Consider the following 26,228-nt stretch of genomic DNA (forward strand, 5'->3'; position numbering starts at 1 on the left):
ATGAAAAATTGATTTGCTCTTTTATTTCAGCTTATTAAACATTTGACCAACACTTTACATGTTGCGTTTATATTTCTGTTCAGTATATGTTGTCTGGTTTCTTCATATAACCACAGTCTTGTCTTTACAAAACGGAGCTAGACTCTCCCCATTTAAATGTTTTATTTTATTTCACTCTTATGGCTGCAAGGCAAAGTGTTGAGTAGCCAGTGAAATCGTGCCCATTTCAAACGGCCTCCTACTCAAATCTTGCTCGTACAATATGAATATTATTATTCTTCTTGGATAGAAAACACTTTCTAGTTTCTAAAACAATTGGATTTTTTTCTCTGAGTGAAACAGAAGTCCTTCTGCAGCACTTTTCCTGACCAGGAAGTGAAATGTAAGAAATCGATGCTCTTTTCAACTTGATGCCTATACATGGTCTTGACACTTAGGAGTCTGCTGACACTCTATACGCCTTCCTATTGGTGTAAAGAGGATGTCAGAGAAGAAATTTTTGTGCTCATCTTGTTCTGTGGTGGAAAAAAACCTATTTCTTTGACGTGACCGTCCACTTCCGGTACTCTGAAGGAAGTGGGATTGACTTCTGTTTTGCCTTCGTAACAAATGGCTAACATCTCCGGCTCGAATCTTTTTTGATACATGTGACCATATCATCGTAATGTTGGTTTTTTCAATATAGTTTAATCAGATTATTGAAACTTCATTCGGGAGTTTTGCCGTGTTCCGTCCTCTGACTGTGTTTACGTTGGAGAAATGTATGCCACTCGGCTAGTGCCAATGCTAATTGAAGAGGGAAATTTGCCATTCTGAATCGAAACAACGACTCATCTGGACAGAGGACACCTTCTTCAACATTCTGATGAAAGATCAGCAAAAGTAAGACCCATTTTATGATGTTATTTCATATATCTGTCGTGCATGTGAACTGGCCGTGGGCGCCCAATTGTGTCTGTCTATTGTAGCTACGCTAATATAGCGATACATTTTGTTTTCGCTGTAAAACATTTAATAAATCGGAAATATTGTTTGGAATCACAAGATGCCTGTCTTTCAATTGCTGCAGACTATGTATTTTTCAGAAATGTTTTACGATGAGTAATTAGCTATTTGACGTTGGTGTCTGTAAATATTATGGCTGCTTTCGGTGCAATTTCGGATTGTAGCTGAAATGTAAACTATGGTTTATACATGAAATATGCAAATTTTTCGAACAAAACATATGCTATACAATAAATATGTTATCAGACTGTCATCTGATGAATTTGTTTCTTGGTTAGTGGCTATTTATATCTTTATTTTGTCGCATTTGTGATAGCACCTGATGGAGTAAGAAACTGATGGAGTTAGAAAAGTTGTGTCTTTTGCTAACGTGGTTAGCTAATAGATTTACATATTTTGTCTTCCCTGTAAAACATTTTAAAAATCGGACATGTTGGCTTGATTCACAAGATGTGCACCTTTCATCTGGTGTCTTGGACTTGTTAATGTGTGAAAGTTAAATATTTAAAAAAAAATAGATTTTGAATTTCGCGCCCTGCACTTTGAGCTGGATGTTGTCATAAGTGTACCGGTGTCGGGCTGCCCCCGTATGCTAATTGAGAACAAGTTCTCATTCACACTGCGACCCGGCCAAGATAAAGCACAGCAGTTCGACACATACAACAACAGAGTTACACATGGAATAAACAAACATAGGGTCAATAATACAGTAGAAAAAAGAAAAGTCTATATACAGTGAGTGCAAATGAGGTAAGATAAGGGAGGTAAGGCAATAAATAGGCCATGGTGGCAAAGTAATTACAATATAGCAATTAAACACTGGAATGGTAGATATGCAGAAGATGAATGTGCAAGTAGAGATACTGGGGTGCAAAGGAGCAAGATACATAAATAAATACAGTATGGGGATGAGGTAGTTGGATGGGCTGTTTACAGATGGGCTATGTACAGGTGCAGCGATCTGTGAGCTGCTCTGACAGCTGGTGCTTAAAGCTAGTGAGCGAGATAAGAGTCTCCAGCTTCAGTGATTTTTGCAGTTCGTTCCAGTCATTGGCAGCAGAGAACTGGAATGAGAAGCGGCCAAAGGAGGAATTGGTTTTGGGGGTGACCAGAGAGATATACCTGCTGGAGTGCGTGTTACGGGTGGGTGCTGCTATGGTGACCAGTGAGCTGAGATAAGGCGGGACTTTACCTAGCAGAGACTTGTAGATGACCTGTAGTCAGTGGGTTTGGCGACGAGTATGAAGCGATGGTCAGCCAACGAGAGCGTACAGGTCGCAATGGTGGGTAATATATGCGGCTTTGGTGACAAAACGGATGGCACTGTGATAGACTGCATCCTATCGGTACGCAAACGCTCCTCCTCCGCCATTCTCTTGTTGCTGATGCCATCATATGCTGACAGCCAGCGGTGACACAAACCTCTGTGTGTCTCACCGCTGGCTGTCTGTTTTTTTTGCCTATCTTAATCTTTTCTTTTTATTGGCCAGTCTGAGATATGGCTTTTTCTTTGCAACTCGGCCTAGAAGGCCAGCATTCCGGAGTCGCCTTTTCACTGTTGACGTTGAGACTGGTGTTTTGCAGCTACTATTTAATGAAGCTGCCAGTTGAGGACTTGTGAGGCGTCTGTTTCTCAAACTAGACACTCTAATGTGTCTTGTCCTCTTGCTTAGTTGTGCACCGGGGCCTCCCACTCCTCTTTCTATTCTGGTTAGAGACAGTTTGCTTTGTTCTGTGAAGGGAGTAGTACACAGCGTTGTACGAGATCTTCAGTTTCTTGGCAATTTCTCGCATGGAATAGCCTTCATTTCTCAGAACAAGAATAGACTGATGAGTTTCAGAAAGAAAGTACTTTGTTTCTGGTCATTTTGAGCCTGTAATCGAACCCACAAATTCTGATGCTCCAGATACTCAACTAGTCTAAAGAAGGACAGTTTTATTGCTTCTTTAATCAGAACAACAGTTTTCAGCTGTGCTACCATAATTGCAAAAGGGTTTTCTAATGATCAATTAGCCTTTTAAAATAACAAACTTGGATTAGCTAACACAACGTGCCATTGGAACACAGGAGCGATGGTTGCTGATAATGGGCCTCTGTACGCCTATGTAGATATTCCATTATAAAAAATCTGCCGTTTCCAGCTACAATAGTCATTTACAACATTAACAATGTCTACACTGTATTTCTGGTCAATTTGATGTTATTTTAGATGGACAAAAAATGTGCTTTTGAACAGTAGTGTATATAGTTAATTAGATAGTTTTGTGGGAGCCCTCTGCCCAGACAAACTCAGACTGGTTGGGGGCTGTGCACCTATGGCCAGGCGGGGGTCCTCCCTGACTCAGCCATTGACCCCTAGCCCACCCTCGTTAGCCTCAGGTCACTCCGCAGGACACTGTCTGTTGGCACTGGCATGCTGTCGGTCGACACCGGTAATAGCCATAGGGGGATCTCAGCCCCTGATGAAAAAGGGTGCCAGCACAAAATCTAATATTTGGAAATTCCAAGGACTGTAATAGCAGGGGAATAGCAGTGGGAATGGGAGAACCCAATGCCCATTTTACTGCTGAACGCTTTACGTGTGTGTGTGTGTGTGTGTGCGTGCGTGCGTGCGTGCGTGCGTGCGTGTATTTTAACCCTTCTGTTCTTGTTGTGTTACAAGGGATGAAACAAATAAAGTATAACATTGCAGGTAGAGAAAATCACTCCAATCCCATAGGTCCTGTGGAGGGAAGGGGGAGGGAGACACATCTCACTGGACTTCTCTCTCTTGTCCTAGATGTATTGCATATGAATGATCTTCTTAAAATGCACCTTCACCTATAAATGCCACCCAGAATAGTTGTCAAGTTGGTATTTTTTTTAAATGTTGAATATGTTTTTTTATTAATATTATTTTAAAATAAATAAATCGTTAATTCACTGTTGTAGTTTCTTTTCATAAAAAAATACAAAAAGGAAAGAAATGAGCTTTTCTTTGGAGAACTGCCTGGAAAAAAAGCTAGTAACTATTGTACTTTGTTGTGTCTATTCAGTACAGATTGATTTACTGTTTGAGCTGCCTGATTCGTCAGGGACAAAATTAAGATTACACAATTGGTAATTATGCATTTGCAACTTTTATTTAAAAGGTGTTTATGTTGAGATAGTGTAAACACTGTCAGTACCGTCCTGTTCGCAGTGTAGAAGACTGGTTTGAAATGTTGGTGTGCTTGTGTTATGTTCCATATGAAAAGTCTTTAAAATAATATAAAAAAACGAATATAATTTTTCTGACAGTCTGACCAAACATACATAAAGCATACAATAGCTGGCACAAAGATGTAGATTTCATCAGAATGAGTGACCTCTAAATAATATGCCATTAATATGATGACTTATAGTTAATGAAATATTAGACAAATTCAATAAAATAGGAATTCTTTTCATAGGCAATATAGTAGCATATACACTCTGTTAAAAACATTTGGCAAAAAAAGGGAAATTATCCTTTAAAAAAGTTCATATTGTCTTTATACAGAGTTCCCTTTATAGATCCATAGACAGTCAGGTAGTATAAACTCTCATTTAGCTAGTCTGGCTAAAATTCTATGATACAAATACAACGTTTAGGGGCTCTATTCAATCTGTGTCGCTGAAGCGCTAGAAATGTTAAAAGTAGTTTCAGATTGAGCCGACATACGCAGCGTTTACCATGAATGTAGTCTCCGCTACTGTGGGAGCGTTGCCTTTAAATTTCAATCACGCTGTAATGCTGAACTTCTGTGATACGGATTGAATAGAGCCCTTAAACTGACTATTATGTTAAACAGAGTGAGTAAAAACACATCCCTTTAAGTATCGTATGTAAAAACCTCTCTTCCTTTATGATCTTTACTGGTCTGAGACCCAGGGCTACCTCTGGAAAGCTACGGGTAACTGCCAAAATAAAGGAAACGCCAACATAAAGTGTCTTAATAGGATGTTGGGCTACCACGAGCCGCCAGAACAGCTTCAATGCGCCTTGGCATAGGTTCTACAAGTGTCTGGAACTCTATTGGAGGGATGCGACACCATTCTTCCACGAGAAATTCCATCATTTGGTGTTTTGTTGATGCTGGTGGAAAACGCTGTCTCAGGCGCCGCTCCAGAATCTCTCATAAGTGTTCAATTGGGTTGAGATCTGGTGACTGAGACATATATATACATTTACATTTTAGTCATTGAGCTGACACTCTTTGAGCAGACGCTCTTTGAGCAGACGCTCTTATCCAGAGCGACGTACACACACACACACACACACACACACACACACACACACACACACACACACACACACACACACATATGCTTCTTTATTTTTTTCACCCTTTTTCTCCCCAATTTCATGGTATCCAATTGGTAGTTACAGTCTTGTCCCATCGCTGCAACTCCCGTACGGACTCGGGAGAGGCGAAAGTCGAGAGCCGTGCGTCCTCCGAAACACGACCCCGCCAAGTCGCACTGCATGCGCCCAGCCCCCCACCGGAGTTGCTAGAGAGCGATGGGACAAGGACATCCCGGCCAGCCCAACATTCCCCTAACCCAGATGACGCTGGACCAATTGTGCGCCACCTCATGGGTCTTTCGTTCGCGGCCGGCTGCGACACAGCCTGAAATCGAACCAGGATCTGTAGTGACACAGCTAGTGCCTTAGACTGCTGTGCCACTCGGGAGGCCCCCCTATGCTCCTTTGAGAGCCTTCTTTCAAAGTCACTGAGATCTCCTGTTCTAGCCAACATTGCCAAAATAATGGGGAACCAGGCATTTTTATACTGTACATGACCCTAAGCATGATGGGATGTTAATTGCTTAATTATCCCTAATTTACTCAAGTGTTTCCTTTAATTTAGGCAGTTACCTGTATATTGGATAACTTCCCATCCTATCCATGTGAGTCCTATCCATGTGAGTTACAGAGATCTATACGTCTGAAAGGTACAGGGGTGGCAGGTAGGCCTAGTGGTTAGAGCGTTGGACTAGTAACGGAAAGGTTGCAAGATCGAATCCCCGAGCTGACAAGGTAAAAATCTGTCGTTCTGCCCCTGAACAAGGCAGTTAACCCTCTGTTCCTAGGCCGTCATTGAAAATAAGAATTTGTTCTTAACTGACTTGCATGGTAAAATAAACAAGGACTCAAAGAACAGCAGTAGTGGAGTGCAGAGCTGCAGACAGAAATCTGGGAGCAGCAAGCCCATGGTCTCTCTCTCTCCTGGGTCATGTTCATTAGGCACCAAACGGAAGAAGAAGGACTGAAACATAGAGGAACTACTTGGACTTGTCCAAAAATAAACTAACATTTTTATTTTCTGTTGTAAATGGTTTAAAAATGTTTTTCCAATACATGCCCTAACAAACACAACCCTGTTGTAAGGTCTGTCACCCGGAGAGCTCAGTTCCTCAGGTCATGAACTGTGTGTATCCCTCCGCCCCGGTTACTATTACGTCCATCCAGATCCTCATGGCCTCTGGAGATGGGGCCACCATAAAGTAGAGCCGGTCGTGAGTCTTCACACAGAAGGTCAGCGACGGGTTGGGGCTCTGGAGAGAGAGAAGGAGAGGGGAAGGAAAATAAAATAAAGTATTATCAAGGTGAAAAATACTTTGTGGGAAAGAGTACATTGTGAGCACTCACAGTCACTCTGTACAAATGAATTGCACTATCAATTCAACTTTATTTGACAGTGTGTTAATTATCACAAAATTAATAAGAATATAATTGGTAACTTGTCTTTGAATATTAATACATTTTGTTGACAAATAAGTTCATTACTGCAGCTCTCTCTTTGCTGAGAGCTCTTAGTCACACTGTTCTGTGATTTGAAAATGCACATATATCTCCAGTAAATAACATCTAGTAAGAGCATTCTTTGCAAAAATTCTACATTCTTGCTAATTACCTTTAAAGTATTTATAATCAATTTCAAACTAAATATTAATATTGGAATTAAAACAGAACAAAATCTGTACATTAACTAGTAAAAAAAAGTAATCACAGTAAATACATTTGAAATAAATTCAGAACTATCTCAGGAAGATGACTGAAGAACGTAATGACAATGTACTGAGTATTGAGCTGTAGAGGATAGAGTGAAGGGTTCTGTACCTTAGTGGCACTGCGTAGGTGATCGTAGTACACTTCCTCTATAGCCTGAAAGTAGATCAGTCCTTTCAGCTTGGACTCATGCTTATCTGATAGAATAAGAGAAAAAAAACAGTGTTTTAAATTGTCTCAGATGAGAGAAAGGAGAATCACAGTATTTATAGTCTTATACTGATGCAATAACAGGCCTTTCGGTTTCAGTATGAATTCGGACAAAATAACACTGAATTGAATTGCATCAAGCTTTCTTGCTGCTTCAAGGAAAAAACAAACGCAAGAAATCGTGAAATTAAGATATTGTAGTCCGTCTACTTTGTGAATCTACCCTATTTTTCATTGTACTGTATTGAACTGAATTGGAATTCAACAAGAATTTCAAAATGTTCTGTTTTTGATTTTCCTATATACTTAATGGTCAATTGCAGTCCAAAATATAAACTGCAAATTAATGACTAAATATACTTCAAATAAGTCTTAGGATGGATGTGGGACTGTCTAAAAATGCCCTTAATTAAGATAACTGAGTTTAATAGAGACAAACTAATATTGGAGTTAATAATTAATTCTCCCTCCTGTGTGGCAAAATAAGGATTTTTTATATACAGTACCAGTCAAACATTTTACACACACCTACTCTTTATTTTAACTATGTTCTACATTATAGAATAATAGTGAAGACATCAAAACTATGAAATAACATATATGGAATCATGTAGTAACCAAAAAAGTGTTAAACAAATCAAAATATAATTTAATATAATCAAAGTAGCCACCCTTTGCCTTGATGACAGCTTTGTACACTCTTGGCATTCTCTCAACCAGCTTCACCTGGAATGCTTTTCCAGCAGTCTTGAAGGAGTTCCCACATATGCTGAGCACTTGTTGGCTGCTTTTCCTCTTCACTCTGCGGTCCAACTCATCCCAAACCATCTCAATTGGGTTGAGGCTGGGTGATTGTGGAGGCCAGGTCATCTGATGCAGCACTCCATCACTCTCCTTCTTGGTCAAATAGCCCCTACACAACCTGGAGGTGTGTGGGGTCATTGTCCTGTTGAAAAACAAATGATAGTCCTACTCAGCGCAAACAAGATGGGATGGCGTATCGCTGCAGAATGCTGTGGTAGCCATGCTGGTTAAGTGTGCCTTGAATTCTAAATAAATCACTGACAGTGTCACCAGCAAAGCACCCCACACCATCACACCTCCTCCTCCATGCTTCCCGGTCAGAACCACACATGCGGAGATCATCCCTTCACCTACTCTGCCTCTCACAAAGACACAGCGGTTGGAACCAAAAATCTCACATTTGGACTCATCAGACCAAAGGACAGATTTCCACCGGTCTAATGTCCATTGCTCGTGTTTCTTGGCCCAAGCAAGTCTCTTCTTCTTATTGGTGCCCTTTAGTAGTTGTTACTTTGCAGCAATTCGACCATGAAGGCCTGATTCACACAGTCTCCTCTGAACAGTTGATGTTGAGATGTGTCTATTACTTGAACTCTGTGAAGCATTTATTTGGGTTGCAATTTCTGAGGCTGGTAACTCTAATGAACTTATCCTCTGCAGCTGAGGTAACTCTGGGTCTTCCTTTCCTGTGGCGGTCCTCATGAGAGCCAGTTTCTTCATAGCGCTTGATGGTTTTGCGACTGCACTTGAAGAAACTTTCAAAGTTCTTGAAATTTTCAGGATTAACTGACCTTCATGTCTTAAAGTAATGATGGACTGTTTGCTTATTTGAGCTGTTCTTGCCACAATATGGACTTGGTCTTTTACCAAATAGGGCTATCTTCTGTGTACCACTCCTACCTTGTCACAACACACCTGATTGGCTCAAATGCATTTAGAAGGAAAGAAATTCCACAAATTAACAAGGCACACCTCATGAAGCTGGTTGAGATAATTCTAAAAGTGTGCAAAGCTGTCCTCAAGGCAAAGGATGGCTACTTTGAAGAATCTCAAATATAAACTGTATATATTTGTTTAACACTTTTTTGGTTAATACATGATTCCATGTGTGTTATTTCATAGTTTTGATGCCTTCACTATTATTCTACAATGTAAAAAATAGTAAAAATAAAGAAAAACCCTTGAATTGGTAGGTGTGTCCAAACTTTTGACTGGTACTGTGTATATATATATATATATCCTTATTCAGCCAGCGAGGCGCTTTAGTGTACATGGAAAACAAAGAAAGCAGACCAATAGCCGACAACAATTAAAAAGCAAATCCTTTGAAACCCATCCCACTTTTTCTCTTTCACCATCTTGCCTTTTTTGATTAGCCAAATCTGCTTAGTAATGAGATAAATGTTTTTGAAGATGTTGCGAGTTTGGTTTTGTTAGTCACGACCAAGCCAGCCAGGAGCTAGCCTAGCCTCTTTGCCTCCCTTAGAGACGCACAGCACCAGAAAGTATTGCAGCTTATTTCATCACCATCATCATCGTCAGGAGTGAGGGGGGTGAAAAGGCTAGGCGGAAGTGATCCGAGAGAGAGAGAGAGGAGTGGAGATTCGGAGAATAGGGCAGAAGTGGGCAAACCACACCATAGGGAATAGGGTGCCCTATCTCATCTTCGGGGCCACAGAACAGAAATCTGTCATTAACCCACTAATAGAGTGGTTAGGCCATTGCCTCTTTCCTATGTGGTTCATAGAAATACATGTTGTGATGACTAATTAAGGAAGGGCTTCCTTCCTCACCAGCATAGTAGGAGAAGTTCCTCTTGAGGCGGTCGAAGACAAACCAGCGTTTCTTCCACGACTTGATCTTGCCGCCCATCTTGACCAGGTGTCCCTTGCACATCTTCTCGGAGAGGACGACGTAGGGACAGGTGTCCACGCTGTGGCCCGACGACTCCACGTGGGAACGCAAGTCAAACTCCTCCTTCCTGATGGGTAGGTAGCGCGTCATGGGGCGGGCCTGGGAAGAGGACCGACAGGGAGGTGAAGAACATGACTTTATTGTCATAGAGACACTTAACATTTGTCTGTTTCCTTTATCCAATCCCCCCCAGACACACTAACACATACCCCACAAAGAGGCTTCACCATAAAAATAGAATGACTAGAATGGATATCCCGTTCAAATAAATGGTTTGTGATGGGTAGACCGACGGCCATGTTGAGTGTGCCCATGAGTATTTCTATTTCGATTGTAGTGGTCTGAGGCTCGGCTATGTCCCTTTTAGTAATTCTATTTTTAGGACTATCACCGTGTGAATGAAAGTTTCATCCATATACTGCACAAGCTGAGGCAGCAGTGTAGTGGGGAGACTTACTATGTGTGATAATATAAGTATTACTTAACTAGGCACGCCAGGTGCACCTTTATCATCCCAGAGGATGTTTGTTTAGTTTAATTGTTCATGGGAGAAAATATAGACAATTAAACCCAATCAACTGAGATAAACGCACTTGTGATATATATCATACTTTAGCGTGAACCCTCTCTCTCTTCTCTCCCTCTGTCTTTCTCTCTCTCTTCTTCCTTCAAACTCTCCATTCCCCTCCCTCTCTTTTTGTTTTCTCTCTTCACTCACCGTTTGATCTTCCCACCCTCACTCCCCATTTCTTGCCTTTCCTCCTCTCCACCCCCCTCTTTCTCCATCCTCCCTCCCTCCATCCTGTCCTCCTCTCCTGCTGCGTTGTTACACTAACCTGAGAGAAGTGCTTCTCTCTCATCTTCACCTCCTCCTCCACCAGTCTCTGCCTGTGGGTCGTCTCGTCCTGCAACCTCCTCTCGGCCTCCTCGCGCCTCCTCCGCTCCTCCTCCAACATCTGCCTCCGCGCCTGTACCTCCCTCTCCTGGGGAAGGGCGGGAGGAAAAGAGAGGAGAACAGACGGAGGAAGGGAGAGTGGAGGAGTAAAGATGAGAGAGACAGGAAGTATAGACATGTTAGTAGAGTGCAGGATGTAAACAATACCAAGGTGATTGGTAGGGTCAGGGGAAATAAGGGTTAATGATTGAGAGTGAGACACGTAGAAGAGAATAAGGGTGTTGAGACAAATAAAACTCAGTTGCACTGTAGTAGAAGGAATCTCCATTTGCCATAATTATCTGTAGGTTATATGCTCCATTGGTGTTGGTGGGAGACATGTTGTTTGTACTCACTCTGCTCTCCACCAGCCTGGCTTTCTCCTGCTGAGCCTCCTTCAGCATCTTCTCCATCTCCTCGATCCTCAGGGCCTCAAGCCCACTGCCACTACATGGAGAGAGAGAGATGTTATGTTACTACTACACAGGGAGGGGAGGGGGGGGGGGGGAAATCTCAAATTAGATGTTTACTACAGTACTGCACTGGGAATGAAAAGTAAATAAAAACATGACTCCAAATCCAACAGTCTACAAACAACAAAGCTCCAAAGCAGAACCAGTTACCAGAGTAGCACTCCTCTGTGGATAACATTCAAGAAGCTTTTGTACAACACTATGGAGCTGCTATTATATCTGCCTCAGTTATATATGAAACAGTTTCTACTGTAGTATCTTCCCCGGGGGAACTCCATAAACAACTCAAACAGGTGAGGTTCTCCTCGCCTACCGCTTGAGCGGGTTGGCATAGCAACAAGCTAGAGTGAAACTTGTTGTCAAGGGAACAGACGTGTAACAAAACACGTTGTCAGGGGAACAAAAGTGAACACAGTGACCCCTCATCGTCAGGGACACAGAGAGGGCAGATTTGAGTGTTCCCATGGAAACAGACTGAGTTGCCGTGGTATCCCCGTCTCTCCCTTTCTCGTCTCTCACCTTTCTGGAGAACAGGCAGAGTTGTTGCCGGTGGAGACGGAGGTCTCGACGCTGTCAGAGCTCTCCAGGCTGAGGGTGTCGTACTGCGGGTCCCCTGAGGGGGGTGTCTGGTGGTGCAGGATGGAGTGGTGGACCATGGGAGGAGGGCCTGTGGGAGGAGGTGAAAACAAGACAGTGAAATGGTTATCTAATGTCTGCAGCGCAAGCACCACCCAGTGGTACTGAGATGTCATAGCAGGCCATTGTTTAGACCTGACAGAGGCCAGGATATTTGTAAAAATGTCAACAGTGAAGAGGCGACTCTAGGATGCTGGCCTTCTAGGCGGAGTTCCTCTGTCCAGTGTTTGTGTTCTTTTGCCCATCTTAATAAAAAAAATATATTGGCCAGTCTTCTTTGCAAATCTGCCTAGAAGGCCAGCATCCTGGAGTTGCCTCTTCACTGTTGACGTTGAGACTGACGTCGAGACTGCGGGTTCTATTTAATGAAGCTGCCAGTTGAGAACTTGTGAGGTGTCTGTTTCTCAAACTAGACACTCTAATGTACAGTAGTCATTTACAACATTAACAATGTCTACACTGTATTTCTGATCAATTTGATGTCATTTTACTGGACAAAAAAATGTGCTTTTCTTTCAAAAACAGGGACATTTCTAAGTGAACCCACACCTTTGAACGGTAGTGTATATAAAATAATAATTTTAAAACTTTAATAATATATACTAGTAAAAACATTACATTTCACAACACATTAAGTGTGTGCCCTCAGACCACTACTCGATTACCACAAATCTACAACACAAAATCCATGTGGACGTGTTTGTATAATGCATATGTTATCGTGTGTGCATGCGTGTGTCTGTGACTGTCTCTTCACAGTCCCCGTTGTTCCAGAAGGTATATTTTTACTTGTTTTTTAAAATGTTATTCTACTGCTTGCATCAGTTGCCTGATGTGGAATAGAGTTCCATGTAGTCTTGGCTCTATGTAGTACTGTGCACCTCCCTGTTCTGGACTTAGTCTGTGAATAGACCTTTGGTGGCATGTCTTGTGGGGTATGCATGGGTGTCTGAGCTGTGTGCTAGTGGTTTAAACAGACAGCTCGGTGCATTCAACATGTCAATACTTCTCACAAATACAAGTAGTGACGAAGTCAATCTCTCCTCTACTTTGAGCCAGGAGAGATTGACAATTGTAATTTTCATAAATCCCTCTTTGTGGCACCTGACCACATGACTGGACAGTAGTCCAGGTGCGACAACACTAGGGCCTGTAGGACCTGCCTTGTTGATAGCGTTGTTAAGAAGGCAGAGCAGTCCTTTATTATGGACAAACTTCTCCCCATCGTAGCTACAGTTGCATCAATATGTTTTGACCATGACAATTTACAATCCAGGGTTACACCAAGCAGTTTAGTCTCCTATACTTGCAAAATTTCCACATTATTAATTACAATATTTAGTTGAGGCTAAACCTTTAGTGAATGATTTGTCCCAAATACAATGATTTTCGTTTTTTTTTATATTTAAGAATAACTTATTTCTAGCCACCCATTCTGAAACTGACTGGAGCTCTTTGTTAAGTGTTGCAGTGATTTCACATGCTGTGGTAGCTGACGTGTATTGTGTTGAGTCGTGTATTGCGTTGAGTCGTGTATTGTGTTGAATCAGATTGAGTACAATAAATAATCTGCTTCTTTTTCACATTTGCAACAGTGCATCGAGCTAGTACTTGGCTTTATTTTAACTAAGGAAAAGTCTGGAACATTGTCAAGAGCACCTACACATGCAATAGGCCAAACATCTGGCCAACTCTGAAACAACTATCTGTAAAGGACACATCAACAGCAGCATCAGCTGAGAAAGCATGAAATACTCATAGACAAATATTTAGCAGAGGAAATATTTACATCCATATCATTCTTCTATCTACAGTGCATTGGATGCAGCAGTTAGCTAGAACGCTAACGCTCAATGATATACAGTGCATTCGGAATGTATTCAAACCCCTTGACTTTTTCTAAATTCTTATTCTAAAATTGATTAAATTGTTGTTTTTCCTCATCAATCGACACACAATACCACATAATGACAAAGCAAAATGTGCCTTTTACTGAGGAGTGGCTTCCGTCTGGCCACTCTACCATAAAGGCCTGATTGGTGGAGTGCTGCAGAGATGGGAGAACCTTCCAGAAGGACAATCATCTCCACAGAGGAACTCTGGAGCTCTGTCAGAGTGATCATCGGGTTCTTGGTCACCTCCCTGACCAAGGGTCTTCTCCCCCGACTGTTCAGTTTGACCGGGCGGCCAGCTCTAGGAAGAGTATTGGTGGTTCCAAACTTCTTCAATTTAAGAATGATGGAGGCCACTCTGTTCTTGGGGACCTTCAATGCTGCAGAAATGTTTTGGTACCCTTCCCCAGACCTGTGCCTGGATGCACAATCCTGTCTCGGAACTCTAATACTTTCTGAATGCACTGTATGGCTCTGTTGATGCCATATCATTGATGCAGACATTTTGGAGGGCAATATTTCCGCATCATAGTCATAGCTGGTCTGAATTGTGTGTTATAGGCTCGAATACAAAAGAACCATAACATTTTTCTAGAGCATAGGGGCCACGAGGAGGAAAATACCCACTACCTGTTGGACTGTCTACAACTGGGGGAGGTTCAGAGTTAGGTAGGAGGGACTCTGAACTAGATGGAAGGGACTCTGTGAAACCACAATGTAAGAACAATTTAAGTGAAGATCAACGACACCCTTTTAAGTGCAGTATTCTCCTATATGAGGCATCGTATCTGGTTTTGCATTTATTTTACTTCAACTTTATTTCAATAGGGAGTCATTTTGAGACCCAGGTCTCTTACAAATGAATCCTGCAGTATACATGAAATTAATCAAACAATTTCCCAACAGTTTCCCCCTACAGTTGATCTTTTCTCCAACAACATCATCGTTTTGGTTCTAGTCTCAGAGGTACAGCAACGTCCATGGTCTCTTGGCTATGAGGGAATTATAGTGTAGAAGTGGGAGAAGCAGTGATGTGTACTAGTAAACTCAGCAAAAAATGAAACGTCCTTTCACTGTCAACTGCCTTGACTTTCAGCAAACTTAACATGTGTAAATATTTGTATGAACATAACAAGATTCAACAACTGAGACATAAACTGAACAAGTTCCACAGACATGTGACTAACAGAAATGGAATAATGTGTCCCTGAACAAAAGGGGGGTCAAAATCAAAAGTAACAGTCAGTATCTGGTGTGGCCACCAGCTGCATTAAGTACTGTAGTGCATCTCTTCCTCATGGACTGCACCAGATTTGCCAGTTCTTGCTGTGAGATGTTACCCCACTCTTCCACCAAGGCAACTGCAAGTTTCCAGACATTTCTGGGGGAATGGCCCTAGCCATCAAACTCCGATCCAACAGGTCCCAGACTTGCTCAATGGGATTGAGATCCGGGCTCTTCGCTGGCCATGGCTGAACACTGACATTCCTGCCTTGCAGGAAATCACGCACAGAACGAGCAGTATGGCTGGTGGCATTGTCATGCTGGAGGGATATGTCAGGATGAGCCTGCAGGAAGGGTACCACATGAGGGAGAAGGATGTCTTCCCTGTAACGCACAGCGTTGAGATTGCCTGCAATGACAACAAGCTCAGTCCGATTATGCTGTGACACACCGCCCCAAACCATGACGGACCCTCCACCTCCAAATCGATCCTGCTCCAGAGTACAGGCCTCGGTGTAACGCTCATTCCTTTAACGATAAACGGGAATCCAACCATCACCCCTGGTGAGACAAAACCGCGACTCGTCAGTGAAGAGCACTTTTTGCCAGTCCTGTCTGGTCCAGCGACGGTGGGTTTGTGCCGATAGGCAACGTTGCTGCGAGTGATGTCTGGTGAGGACCTGCCTTACAACAGGCTTATAAGCCCTCAGTCCAGCCTCTTTCAGCCTATTGCGGACAGTCTGAGCACTGATGGAGGGATTGTGCGTTCCTGATGTAACTCGGCAGTTGTTGTTGCCATCCTGTATGTTCGGATGTACAGGTGTGATGTTCGGATGTACCGATCTTGTGCAGGTATTGTTACACGTGGTCTGCCACTGTGAGGACGATCAGCTGTCCGTCCTGTCTCCCTATAGCACTGTCTTAGGCGTCTCACAGTACGGACATTGCAATTTATTAGCCTGGCCACATCTGCAGTCCTCATGCCTCCTTGCAGCATGCCTAAGGCACGTTCACACAGATGAGCAGGAACTCTGGGCATCTTTCTTTTGGTGTTTTTCAGAGTCAGTAGAAAGGCCTCTTTAGTGTCCTACGTTTTCACAACTGTGTCCTTAATTGCCTACCGTCTGTAAGCTGTTAGTGTCTTAACGACCGTTCCACAGGTGCATGTTCATTAATTGTTTATGGTTCATTGAACAAGCATGGGAAACAGTGTTTAAACCCTTTACAATGAAGACCTGTGAAGTTATTTGGATTTTTACGAATTATCTTTGAAAGACAGGGTCCTGAAAAAGGGACGTTTCTTTTTTTTGCTGAGTTTAGATGGAACCAGACAGGGGAAAGGGAGGGGAGGGGCTCTGTTACCTTTGCTCTGCAGTGACAGCTGTCTCCTGGTGTCCATCACCATGTCTGGCGGGCCTGATGCTGACAGCTCCCTGGACACCAGCTGGAGACCCTGGGAGGGGACAGAGAGAGTTGGGAGTTATGAAGAGGTATTGCGTATACATGTAGAATAGAATAGAGAATATCAGAATATAATAAAAGAGAAGGGAAGAGCATAGAGTAGAATAAAATAGTTCCTACCACCATGATCTATGGGTAGAGGATGTATAAGAGAGTCCCTTACCTTGGTGGGTGTGCTTCGGCCCAGTGTAACCCCATTGGACTGTGGAGGGCTGGCAGTACCACTGACACTACTAGAGCGTGATGCTGTCTGTCCTGCATCACCATCTGGTTTTGACCGGTACACCTGAAGACAAGACCAGAGGAGTCAAACAAGTCAGTCAGACAGGTGACCAGAAGAGGTCTCCATGACACATCCGGAGACCAAGATGACTGATGCCAACAATCACCGCCACTGGCCAGCAACCCAACCCTGATCAAAATGCCAAACATAATATCAGGAAATGAAATAAAGAATAGAACAAATAGAAGAGCGTAGTAGATTAAAGCAAAGAGAGGCGAGAGGTTTACCTGGCTAGGTCTGCGTGAGGAGTGAGACTTAGCAGGGAGAGGGGGAGGGCATGACTGGTGGTGGGAATCCCCTGCTGACATTATGTCCTGGTACCAGCGCTCTAAGTTAAGGGCCGGGTTGTGAGGTCTAATCCACTCAGGCTGGCTCTGAGGGGGGTGGTGGTGCAGAGAGTCCAGGCGGAGGAGAGCAAAGAAGGAGAGCAACAGAGACAGGATGAGAAGCATAAAAGAGGTAGGAGGCAGGACAAATAAGAAGTAATAGAATAGAAATTCCTTGATATGAGTAATATAAAGCTGATGTCGAATACTTTCTTTTACCCAGACAGTAATAGAAACCATTCATAACATAGTCCGAAAATCATTCATAATGGATAAAGTAATTCCAGAACATTCTATGCGCAGAAAGGTTGTTCCATTCGCCAAAAACTAAATTCTAACCACACTATATGAAAAAGGAGAAAGTTCAGTTTATCCTTACCAAAGCCCAAGATAACTTTATCCACAATACATTTGATTCCATATCTCCATAAACCCATATAAACGTGGTCTACGTGCGACAGTCTGAAAGGTAAGAGAGGTCTAAAGCCAGGAGGGAGGCACCCACCTCAACTGAGATAGCGGGGGAGGTGTCACATGGAGTTGTGCAGCAGGAGAAGGCAGGGTCAGCGAGGGCAAGCTGGAATGACTGGATAGAAAGTGCGGGGGAGGGGCCAAGTTTCTGCATCCCCAACATCTGGCTCAACTGACTAACTGTGATGTACTCCTTCACGGAGATAATCAACACACAAATGCGCACGGACGCACACACACACATGCAAACACACACGGCACAGGTTGGAGATATTGGGAGAGGGCAGAGAGAGGGAGGAACGTTAACCGAAGGTATATGTCCAAGAAAGCCAACAGAAACCGAGGGAATAATAGAAAGTAGGGTGGTTTATTCTACCTCGCCGGGCAGAGCTGCTGGAGCGACAGTGAGAGAGAGGCAGTGAGGAGCAGGGGGGGTAGAGTAGGTCGGGAGAGGACCACCGCTCCCATACATCTTATAGACATCAGCGAGCCTGAGGTACTCCTGCATCAACACCAAACACCCACAACACAAGCACACACAAGTTGAAATAAGGGATAGATTGTATACCTAAAGACAAAATACACCTACATTCCCTTCTTAATTTTTTTACATTTGAGTTATTTAGCAGACGCTCTTATCCAGAGCGACTCACAGTAGGGAGTGCATATAAGTTTGTACTTTTTCGTACATACACACCCCTACACCCCCCCAAAATGCTATCCTTGTGGGGACCAAAGAATTGATTCCCCCCAAAATCCTATTTCCCTAACCCATAACCCTGAATCTAACCTTAACCTTAACCTTTAACCTAACCATAACCCAAACTGTAACCCCTAACCATAACCCAAACTGTAACCCCTAACCATAACCCAAACTGTAACCCCTAACCCTAACCTTAATTCTAACCCTAACCCTAATTCTAACCCTAACCTTAATTCTAACCCTAACCTTAATTCTAACCCTAACCTTAATTCTAACCCTAAAATTGCATTTTCTCCCTTGTGGGACTGGCAAAATGTCCACCCCGAATATTCCTTGTTTTACTATCCTTGTGAGGACTGCTGGTACCCACAAGGATAGTTAAACAAACACACACACACACACACACACACACACACACACACACACAGATTCCCACACACATGCACTAAGTTCCTCAAATTAATTTTGTATTTGATCATTATCACACAAAAAATAACTCACCTCAAACTACAGTACAGGTACTCATCACAAAGGGTAAGCCAACCAAGTCACAAAAAAAAGACAGGCAGACACTTGGTCCAGACACACTGGATCCAACGTCACAAATTGAGACAACCCCAACACAAACGATACAAATGTAGATGCAGTAACATTCAGGCACAGGCCACCTTGTCATAAGACACACCTACAGACTAATACACACAAGGGATTATTTTTTCAAGCTTCTCAAAAACACATATTGGGGCGGCAGGTAGCCTAGTGGTTAGAGCGTTGGACTAGTAACCGAAAGGTGGCAAGATCGAATCCCCGAGCTGACAAGGTAAAAATCTGTCGTTCTGCCCCTGAACAAGGCAGTTAACCCACTGTTCCTAGGCCGTCATTGAAAATAAGAATTTGTTCTTAACTGACTTGCCTAGTTAAATTAAGGTAAAATATTCCTCTCATGTCCATTTCTATTAGTGGACACAACACAAATGCAGAGCAAGCCAGGTAGGATACGTCCCCCAAAGGAAGGGGGATTGTGGGTAGTGTAGTCAGGCTACATTATGGGTAGTTTAGTCAGTCCACATGCGTCAGTGTGTTTACCTCCTGTGGCCTGGTGGGACAGAGGTCAGGGGAGGGGGTGTAGGAGGAGGAAGAAGAGAAGGAGGCAGGAGGAGGGCAGGGAGGATGTGGAGGAGGGACAACCTCCCCCTGTACCAGGTCAGGTTCACTGATATGCAACACTGGTACTTCCTGTTTTCAGTAAAAGTTTTCAGTCAAACGTGTACTCAAAAGTCTATGGTTTAACCTGTTACCCTACTATTGTAAATACACTGTAAACAACACATACTAACCCTAATGACTATCCTCTATTCATTACAGCAACACAGCAGTACACAAGCCTTCACCTATATCATTTAGACTAGAGTCCAGCTTGACAAACATAGCTGATCTCCTCTCAGTAAGAGGCCAGCTCAGTGATGTCAGCAAGAGGACAATTTACACTAACAAGAGTCCTCAGCATTTCTGATGTACTGCGGCCTCACTTGTTAGTTGTCAGGCTTGTAGGTTGTTTTTTTATAGATCCCATGACTCTAGGAAACAGTGACAGTTGCTGCTGAGGGAACTATTTATTTATGTATTTATTTATTTGCACACAAGAAAATGCAAATCAATATAAAGAGAGCTTTAAAGGCAAACAAAAAGAGCATGTGCCGAAGAGGTAAAAAAAAAAAAATGAGGCTTGTATGGCACCTTCCCCTTTCAAATGATTCTAAAACAAAAACAAACAAAAAAGTATCCAGATTTTTAAGCCTAAGAAACAAATAATTAAATAATTGAAATACTATCTGAATAAATCAAGATGAATTCAATGGATTGTGTTCCTCCTTCTCACCTCTTTCATGGTGCTGCAGGGCTTGGGGAAGCTACGTCCTCCCGTCAGAGTGTGGTATCTCTTCTCCAGAGTAGACAGCCTGTCCTTCTCTTTATGAAGCAGTTGTAGGGCCAGGGTCCTGTCTTTAGCCATCCTCTCACAGTCCTGAGCTGCCTGCACCCCTAACTGGTTGGCCTGCACCTCCAGAGCAGCCATCTTCTCCTAAAGAACAAGGGGCACTTCGCTTTACATCCCATCTTACAATGCAAGCTCGAAGGATTTTTTAATTCCATACTGTTTCCATGATGGTATGACTATTATCGCTATCACATTGTCCTTTTCAGTACGGTATTAGCAACTGTGGTGGATGCTTAAAAACCTCTTAAGGATCGTACCCTTTTTTTCAATTTTTGCCTAAAATGACATACCCAAATCTAACTGCCTGTAGCTCAGGACCTGAAGCAAGGATATGCACATTCTTGGTACCATTTAAAAGGAAACACTTTGAAGTTTGTGGAAATGTGAAATTAATGTCAGAGAATATAACACATTAGATTAAGCGTTCTGCCCATATAAGACATGTCTATGTCCTGGAAAGTTTGTTGTTACTTACAATGTCATGCTAATCACATTAGCTCAACTATCCCAGTATAGGGACACCAATCCCGTAGAGGCTAACAACTAACCAGGCCAGCGTATTACAGTTCAGCTCAGTAGTGTGAAAAGGGTTCATAATGACAATATGGTGTAGACTACTGGTGTAGCAGTGTGTCCTGTTCTACCTTTCTCTTGGCCACGCTGCGGTGGTACTCGGCCCTTTCCAGGAGCAGCTGTCTGCTGAGCGTCTCCTTCTCTTCCTCCAGACCGCTCTCTCTCTCCAGCTGACGGAACTCCAAGTCCTCAAACTGCTTGGTCCCCACCTCAAGCGCCTCTGCCTCCTACAGATAGACAGACAGATGGACCAACAGACAGATCAAATCAAATTTTATTGGTCACATACACATATGTAGCAGATGTTATTGCGGGTGTTGCGAAATGCTTGTGTTCCTAGCTCCAACAGCGCAGTAACTAACAAAAAGAAATTACACACAAAAAAAATAAAAAATACTGCAAAGTTGCTTAGGAGCTAGAAGCAGAGCTGCCATGTCTGTCGGTGCAATCTTGCATCTTGCCATAGACAGACAGACACAAACAGACGGACAGACAAGAGGCAAGACAGACACACAGACAGGTCACACCAATTCAAAATGGGGAGGTCTTATTCCCTGACAAACAGAAGTAATAACAGCGTGAAAACATGTTCTTGGATTTAAAAAAATATCATATAGCATGCAGCTAGTCATTTCATTAGTACAGTACATTTTTATATGGTATTGCAACATACACAACATAAGGGCACAGTATACTTCTAGGCTACTTCACAAAAAAATATAAAAAAATACAACAAGCACATGCAAAGCGGTAAAACTTCCAAAGTCCTGAATGAAGTCCAGTGTCCAAATGTCATTTCATTCACAGCTTTAATATGCTTGCTCTTTTCCAAGGCAATATATTTAAGCAGTTGTTGGGTACTTTTTGGGTCCTTTTGATATTTTAAGTAGCAATTGAGCACCAATATTGCATTTAAAAGCCTGTTATCTTAAATGAAGTGCCCTGTAATATAGACCACATGTAAAATTCTATAAACTTGTTCCAAGATTGAACATTTGCCATGTCCCTCAGTGTACCCTCTGTGACTTCTAGGAAATTGTTGTACAGTTCTACAGTTTTCTAGTTCTAGTATTCTAATTCTAGTGGTCAAGTTCTAGTGTTAAAGTTCTTGTGTTCTTGTTCTAGGGCTCTATTTTAACAAACCTATCGCTATGGTAAATCGCTGGAGGTAGTGTTATATGTTCGGGGGACTGTCAGAAATACTGTCAGAAATATTTTAGATATTTTCATAACCGGAATTATGGGCGTAGTAGCTGGCAGTGGCGCGAAAGGGCTGGGTTTTGATGAATAAACAAGTTGTGGGTGTGTCGAGGCTTGGCCCCTCAACGGCCAATCAAAACGTGCTCCATGGCAAAATATGTAGCTGCTTCAAGTTGTGTATTTACTGTATTTACTGTATTGCGTTGTCATCAACTCCAATTCGAATGTTAGTCCATTATAGCTTAGTTCGTTAATTAGCCTGCCCATATTTGCAAAATATGTTGAACATGTTTGCAGTCCACATTGTTCTAATTGCATTGCTTCAATATGGAAATGCATTGTTAAACATAGACTATAAAATTTGCACTGATATAGTGGCTAGGTCTACTGTACATTGCAGTCTGACATGCCAAACATACTCAATAAGCAAGATTAAATTCACTAGGCTATTGATAAAGCCTAAAAAGACAGTGTATAATAAAAAATAAAAAATAAAAAAATTGTTTTAAATAGGCTATGTCTAAATACAGTTACAGGCACCATAACTGCTCCCCATGGGTGAATAATACAGACAAGTCAACTGGATAAAGAGAAAGGCAAATCTAGTGTTTTATAGCCATCATGGAACCATCTTACAGATCATATTTGCTCTTCTCCAGAAATAGCAGATGAAATTGCATTGCATTCGAGCCATAAACCCATAGACAGTGAATCTTTCTAATAAGTTTGGTTTTTAAAACCTCATAGAGCGGAGATCCCGCTAGCGGGATCAAATTCGACAACATCCGGTGAAATCGGAGTGCGCCAAATTCAAAATACAAAATCGTAATATTAAACATTCATGAAAATACAAGTGTCATACATGATTCTTCAGCTTAGAATCTTGGTAATCGAACTGCGTTGTCAGATTTCAAAAAGGCTTTACGGCGAAAGCATAGCATTCGACTGTCTGAGGACAGCGTCCCACAACAACATCCTTTTCACACCAGCACAGGCGACACAAAATAGCGATAAAATAAATCACTTACTTTTGAAGATCTTCCTCTGTTTGCAATCCCAAGGGTCCCAGCTACACAATGAATGGTCATTTTGTTCGATAAAGTCCTTCTTTATATCCCAAAAACGCTGTTTAGTTGGCGCCATTGAATTCAATAATCCAGTCCTTCAACATGCATACCAAAGATTCCAAAAAGATACCAGCAAAGTTCGTCCAAACGAGTCAAATAATGTTTTTTATTATTCCTCAGGTTGTCTAATATCTAAATGAACGATAATATTTCAGACGGAGATTACTATGTTAAATAGCAAAGGAAAAGAACGAAGTGCATGAGTGTGTGGAACTGAATATTAATGGGAATTGAGTAAATTGAATACTGTGGGAATTTTTATTTTATTATACTTTTTTTCATGGAAGCAGATTTGTTGTTCACACTAGCGAAGCAGATTTGCATGTTCACACTAGCGAAAAGACTACATTTGCCCTGGCGCTCAACTTGGAACGACTACAAATACTTCTTCATTTTTTTAAAAACAAGCTTAAAACCTTGTATAAAGACTGTTGACATCTAGTGGAAGCCATAGTAACTGCAATCTGGGAGGTGGAAATTAGATCTTTCAATAGCATTGCAAGTCATTGTGAGCTCCAAAAAAAAATCTGGATCAATTTTCCTCGGGTTTCTACCCGCTATATCAGTATTGTTATACGCACTGACATTATTTTAACATTTTTAGAAACTTCAGAGTGTTTTCTATCCAATTATATGCATATCCTAGCATCTGGGCCTGAGTAACAGGCAGTTTACTTTGGGCACGTCAGACAGGCAGAAATTCAGGAAACTAGCCTTACTCGCAGAGACGTTAATGAAATGAAACAAAAAACAATCTGTTTTTAAAACCAACAACAATATTTCTAAATAGGATAGGGTCAGAAGCATGGTATCATAAATGTATTCTCTCGTTACATGGCACTGCGTGCACACGTAGGCCTAATGTCTTTATGCATTCATTCGCACGTCTATACAAAATACTAGTCAGTTGTATCCTTGCCTATATGCAAGGTAGATTTTCACAGAAAACTGTCGTTGATATAACATTATAGGATTAGGGGCGTGTCTTTGGTAATCGGACGAGGGGCACTCTTTGAAAACACTAATTTGGTGTGTGCTTACATTTGTCCTATTTCACACATGTATAAGTGTGTATGTACAGTATACGCATGTGTAAGTTGGAAATGTGTTGTTTGTTGTTAGCTTCAGCTCTCAAAATCCATGCCATTATACACTGCGTAACCGTTAAGACCTGATTTTTGCGGGTCTTAAAACTTACCATTAGCACTGCATGAACTTTACACTGTTGTGCTTGGACACACCTCAAAGGACACACCTCAAATAATGCCACCCCTCCCACCTCAAGTGCAAGTGAGCTTATGTTAGACAGATAAATTGCCGAACCTGGCATTGGGCTGGAAAATGCCAGTGCGCCAATTTTTAAATGCCGAAATTGCAAACTAACGTGCGTTTGACACAGCCAAAAATAGAGACCCTAGTCTTCCAGTTCTAGCGTTCAATTTCTAGTGTTCAATTTCTACTGTTCAAGTTCCACTGTTCAAGTTCCACTGTTCAAGTTCCACTGTTCAAGTTCCACTGTTCAAGTTCCAGTGTTCAAGTTCCAGTGTTCTAGTTCCAGTGTTCTAGTTCCAGTGTTCTAGTTCCAGTGATATAGCTCCTAGTGTTCTAGTTCCAGTGATCTAGTTCCAGTGTTCTAGTTATAGTGTTCTAGTTATAGTGTTCTAGTTCTAGTGTTCTAGTTCTAGTGTTCTAGTTCTAGTGTTCTAGTTCTAGTGTTCTAGTTCTAGTGTTCTAGTTCTAGTGTTCTAGTTCTCGTGTTCTACTTCTCGTGTTCTAGTTCTCGTGATCTAGTTCTAGTGTTCTAGTTCTAGTGTTCTAGTTCTAGTGTTCTAGTGTTCTGTTTCCTAGTGTTCTAGTTCTAGTTCTAGTGGACTAGGGTGTGTGAAGAGCACTGACCCTCCGTAGCTGCTCCTGTAACTGTTCCCTCAGAGATTCAGGACAGTTATGAACCTGGCTCTTCAGCTCACTGTACCCCTCATGAAGTCTCTCCAGCAGCTGCCGCTCAGCAGACACATTAGCCCTCCCCTAGAATACAAACCACGTACACACACCGTACACACACCGTATACACACCGTACACACACACCATACACACACACGCAAACACACACACACACACACATCATCCCAGGGAGAAACAAAACACACGGCTCAAAACCACGCCATGCAGCCAAGCAGCTTTAAAGAGAGGTCAAAGGCAGTAGGTGAGTGACGGGGTAGGAGGATTAGTGTGTCTGGGGTTAAGGTTGCAAGGCTTCAAGCATCTTTTTGAGTCAAAAGGGAAAAAATAAGCTGAAAAGTGTGTAGCTATCAGTACTCAACACACTTGGCCATATAAATTAAGGTTGATCATTGATACAGAGCTTTGATGTACAACTACTAGAACACGTTCTATGCACACTTGCATGCGTGCACGTGTAGGTAGCTGTGTAGCTGTGTGATCTGTTACTAGACGGTCCTACCTTGTCTTTCTCCCTCTGGGTGGCCCTGTCCAGCTGGCTGAGTTTAGACTGGAGCTGAGAGATGATCTCTGTCTCTGCCTCGACCTGCTCCTGCTCAGCCTGCCTCTCCCCCTGCAGCAGAGCCCTCTCCATCTCCGCCTAGGAGGGACAGACAGGCAAACAAGACAACAGTGCTTAGTTTACAGTAACTCAGCCTAGTCTCCCAAAGAGCAAGTAGAAGCACAGCGGCAAGAAATAGCGCCCCTGGAGCAATTAAGGTTAAGCGCCTTGCTCAAAGGGCACAGCGACATTATTTTTACATTTTTTATTGTTGGCTCCGGAATTTTTTATTGTTTGGTTACCGACTCACAACGCTCTAACCTCAAGGCTACCTGCCGCAAAGTTAACATTTAGTTTTGATTAAGTTGGTGGCAGCTCAGTTGCCACTAGTTTAAGTGTTACAAAGCACTTTATTTTAACAGCGCACTTACAACTGGAGAGTAGTGCAGTGCTTACGGGAAATGGACAAGGGTTGCTGTTT

General features: G+C 42.4%; 1 protein-coding gene across 8 annotated transcripts in view; it reads right to left on the bottom strand.

The window, feature by feature from the left end:
• Nucleotides 1–4,106: 4,106 nt before the first annotated feature.
• Nucleotides 4,107–26,228, bottom strand: part of phldb1a (pleckstrin homology-like domain, family B, member 1a) — a 71,278-nt gene continuing 49,156 nt past the window's right edge. For 5 of the 8 annotated variants that reach the window (XM_055942946.1, XM_055942948.1, XM_055942945.1 and 2 more), the window contains 15 exons: nt 25,709–25,846; nt 25,143–25,271; nt 20,991–21,146; nt 20,230–20,430; nt 18,024–18,149; nt 17,682–17,840; nt 17,078–17,224; nt 16,731–16,853; nt 16,469–16,559; nt 11,874–12,021; nt 11,238–11,328; nt 10,784–10,930; nt 9,827–10,046; nt 7,131–7,216; nt 4,107–6,565 (listed from right to left, as the gene is read on the bottom strand). In XM_055942946.1, the coding sequence (XP_055798921.1) occupies nt 6,425–6,565; nt 7,131–7,216; nt 9,827–10,046; nt 10,784–10,930; nt 11,238–11,328; nt 11,874–12,021; nt 16,469–16,559; nt 16,731–16,853; nt 17,078–17,224; nt 17,682–17,840; nt 18,024–18,149; nt 20,230–20,430; nt 20,991–21,146; nt 25,143–25,271; nt 25,709–25,846 (2,103 nt within the window). In that variant the 3' untranslated portion in view covers nt 4,107–6,424. The remainder of the gene's footprint in view (nt 6,566–7,130; nt 7,217–9,826; nt 10,047–10,783; nt 10,931–11,237; nt 11,329–11,873; nt 12,022–16,468; nt 16,560–16,730; nt 16,854–17,077; nt 17,225–17,681; nt 17,841–18,023; nt 18,150–20,229; nt 20,431–20,990; nt 21,147–25,142; nt 25,272–25,708; nt 25,847–26,228) is intronic. The other 3 variants (XM_055942947.1, XM_055942949.1, XM_055942951.1) reach the window with 3 other exon arrangements.

Source organism: Salvelinus fontinalis, chromosome 13 (genome assembly GCF_029448725.1).
Source record: "Salvelinus fontinalis isolate EN_2023a chromosome 13, ASM2944872v1, whole genome shotgun sequence".
Taxonomy (NCBI): Eukaryota; Metazoa; Chordata; class Actinopteri; order Salmoniformes; family Salmonidae; genus Salvelinus; species Salvelinus fontinalis.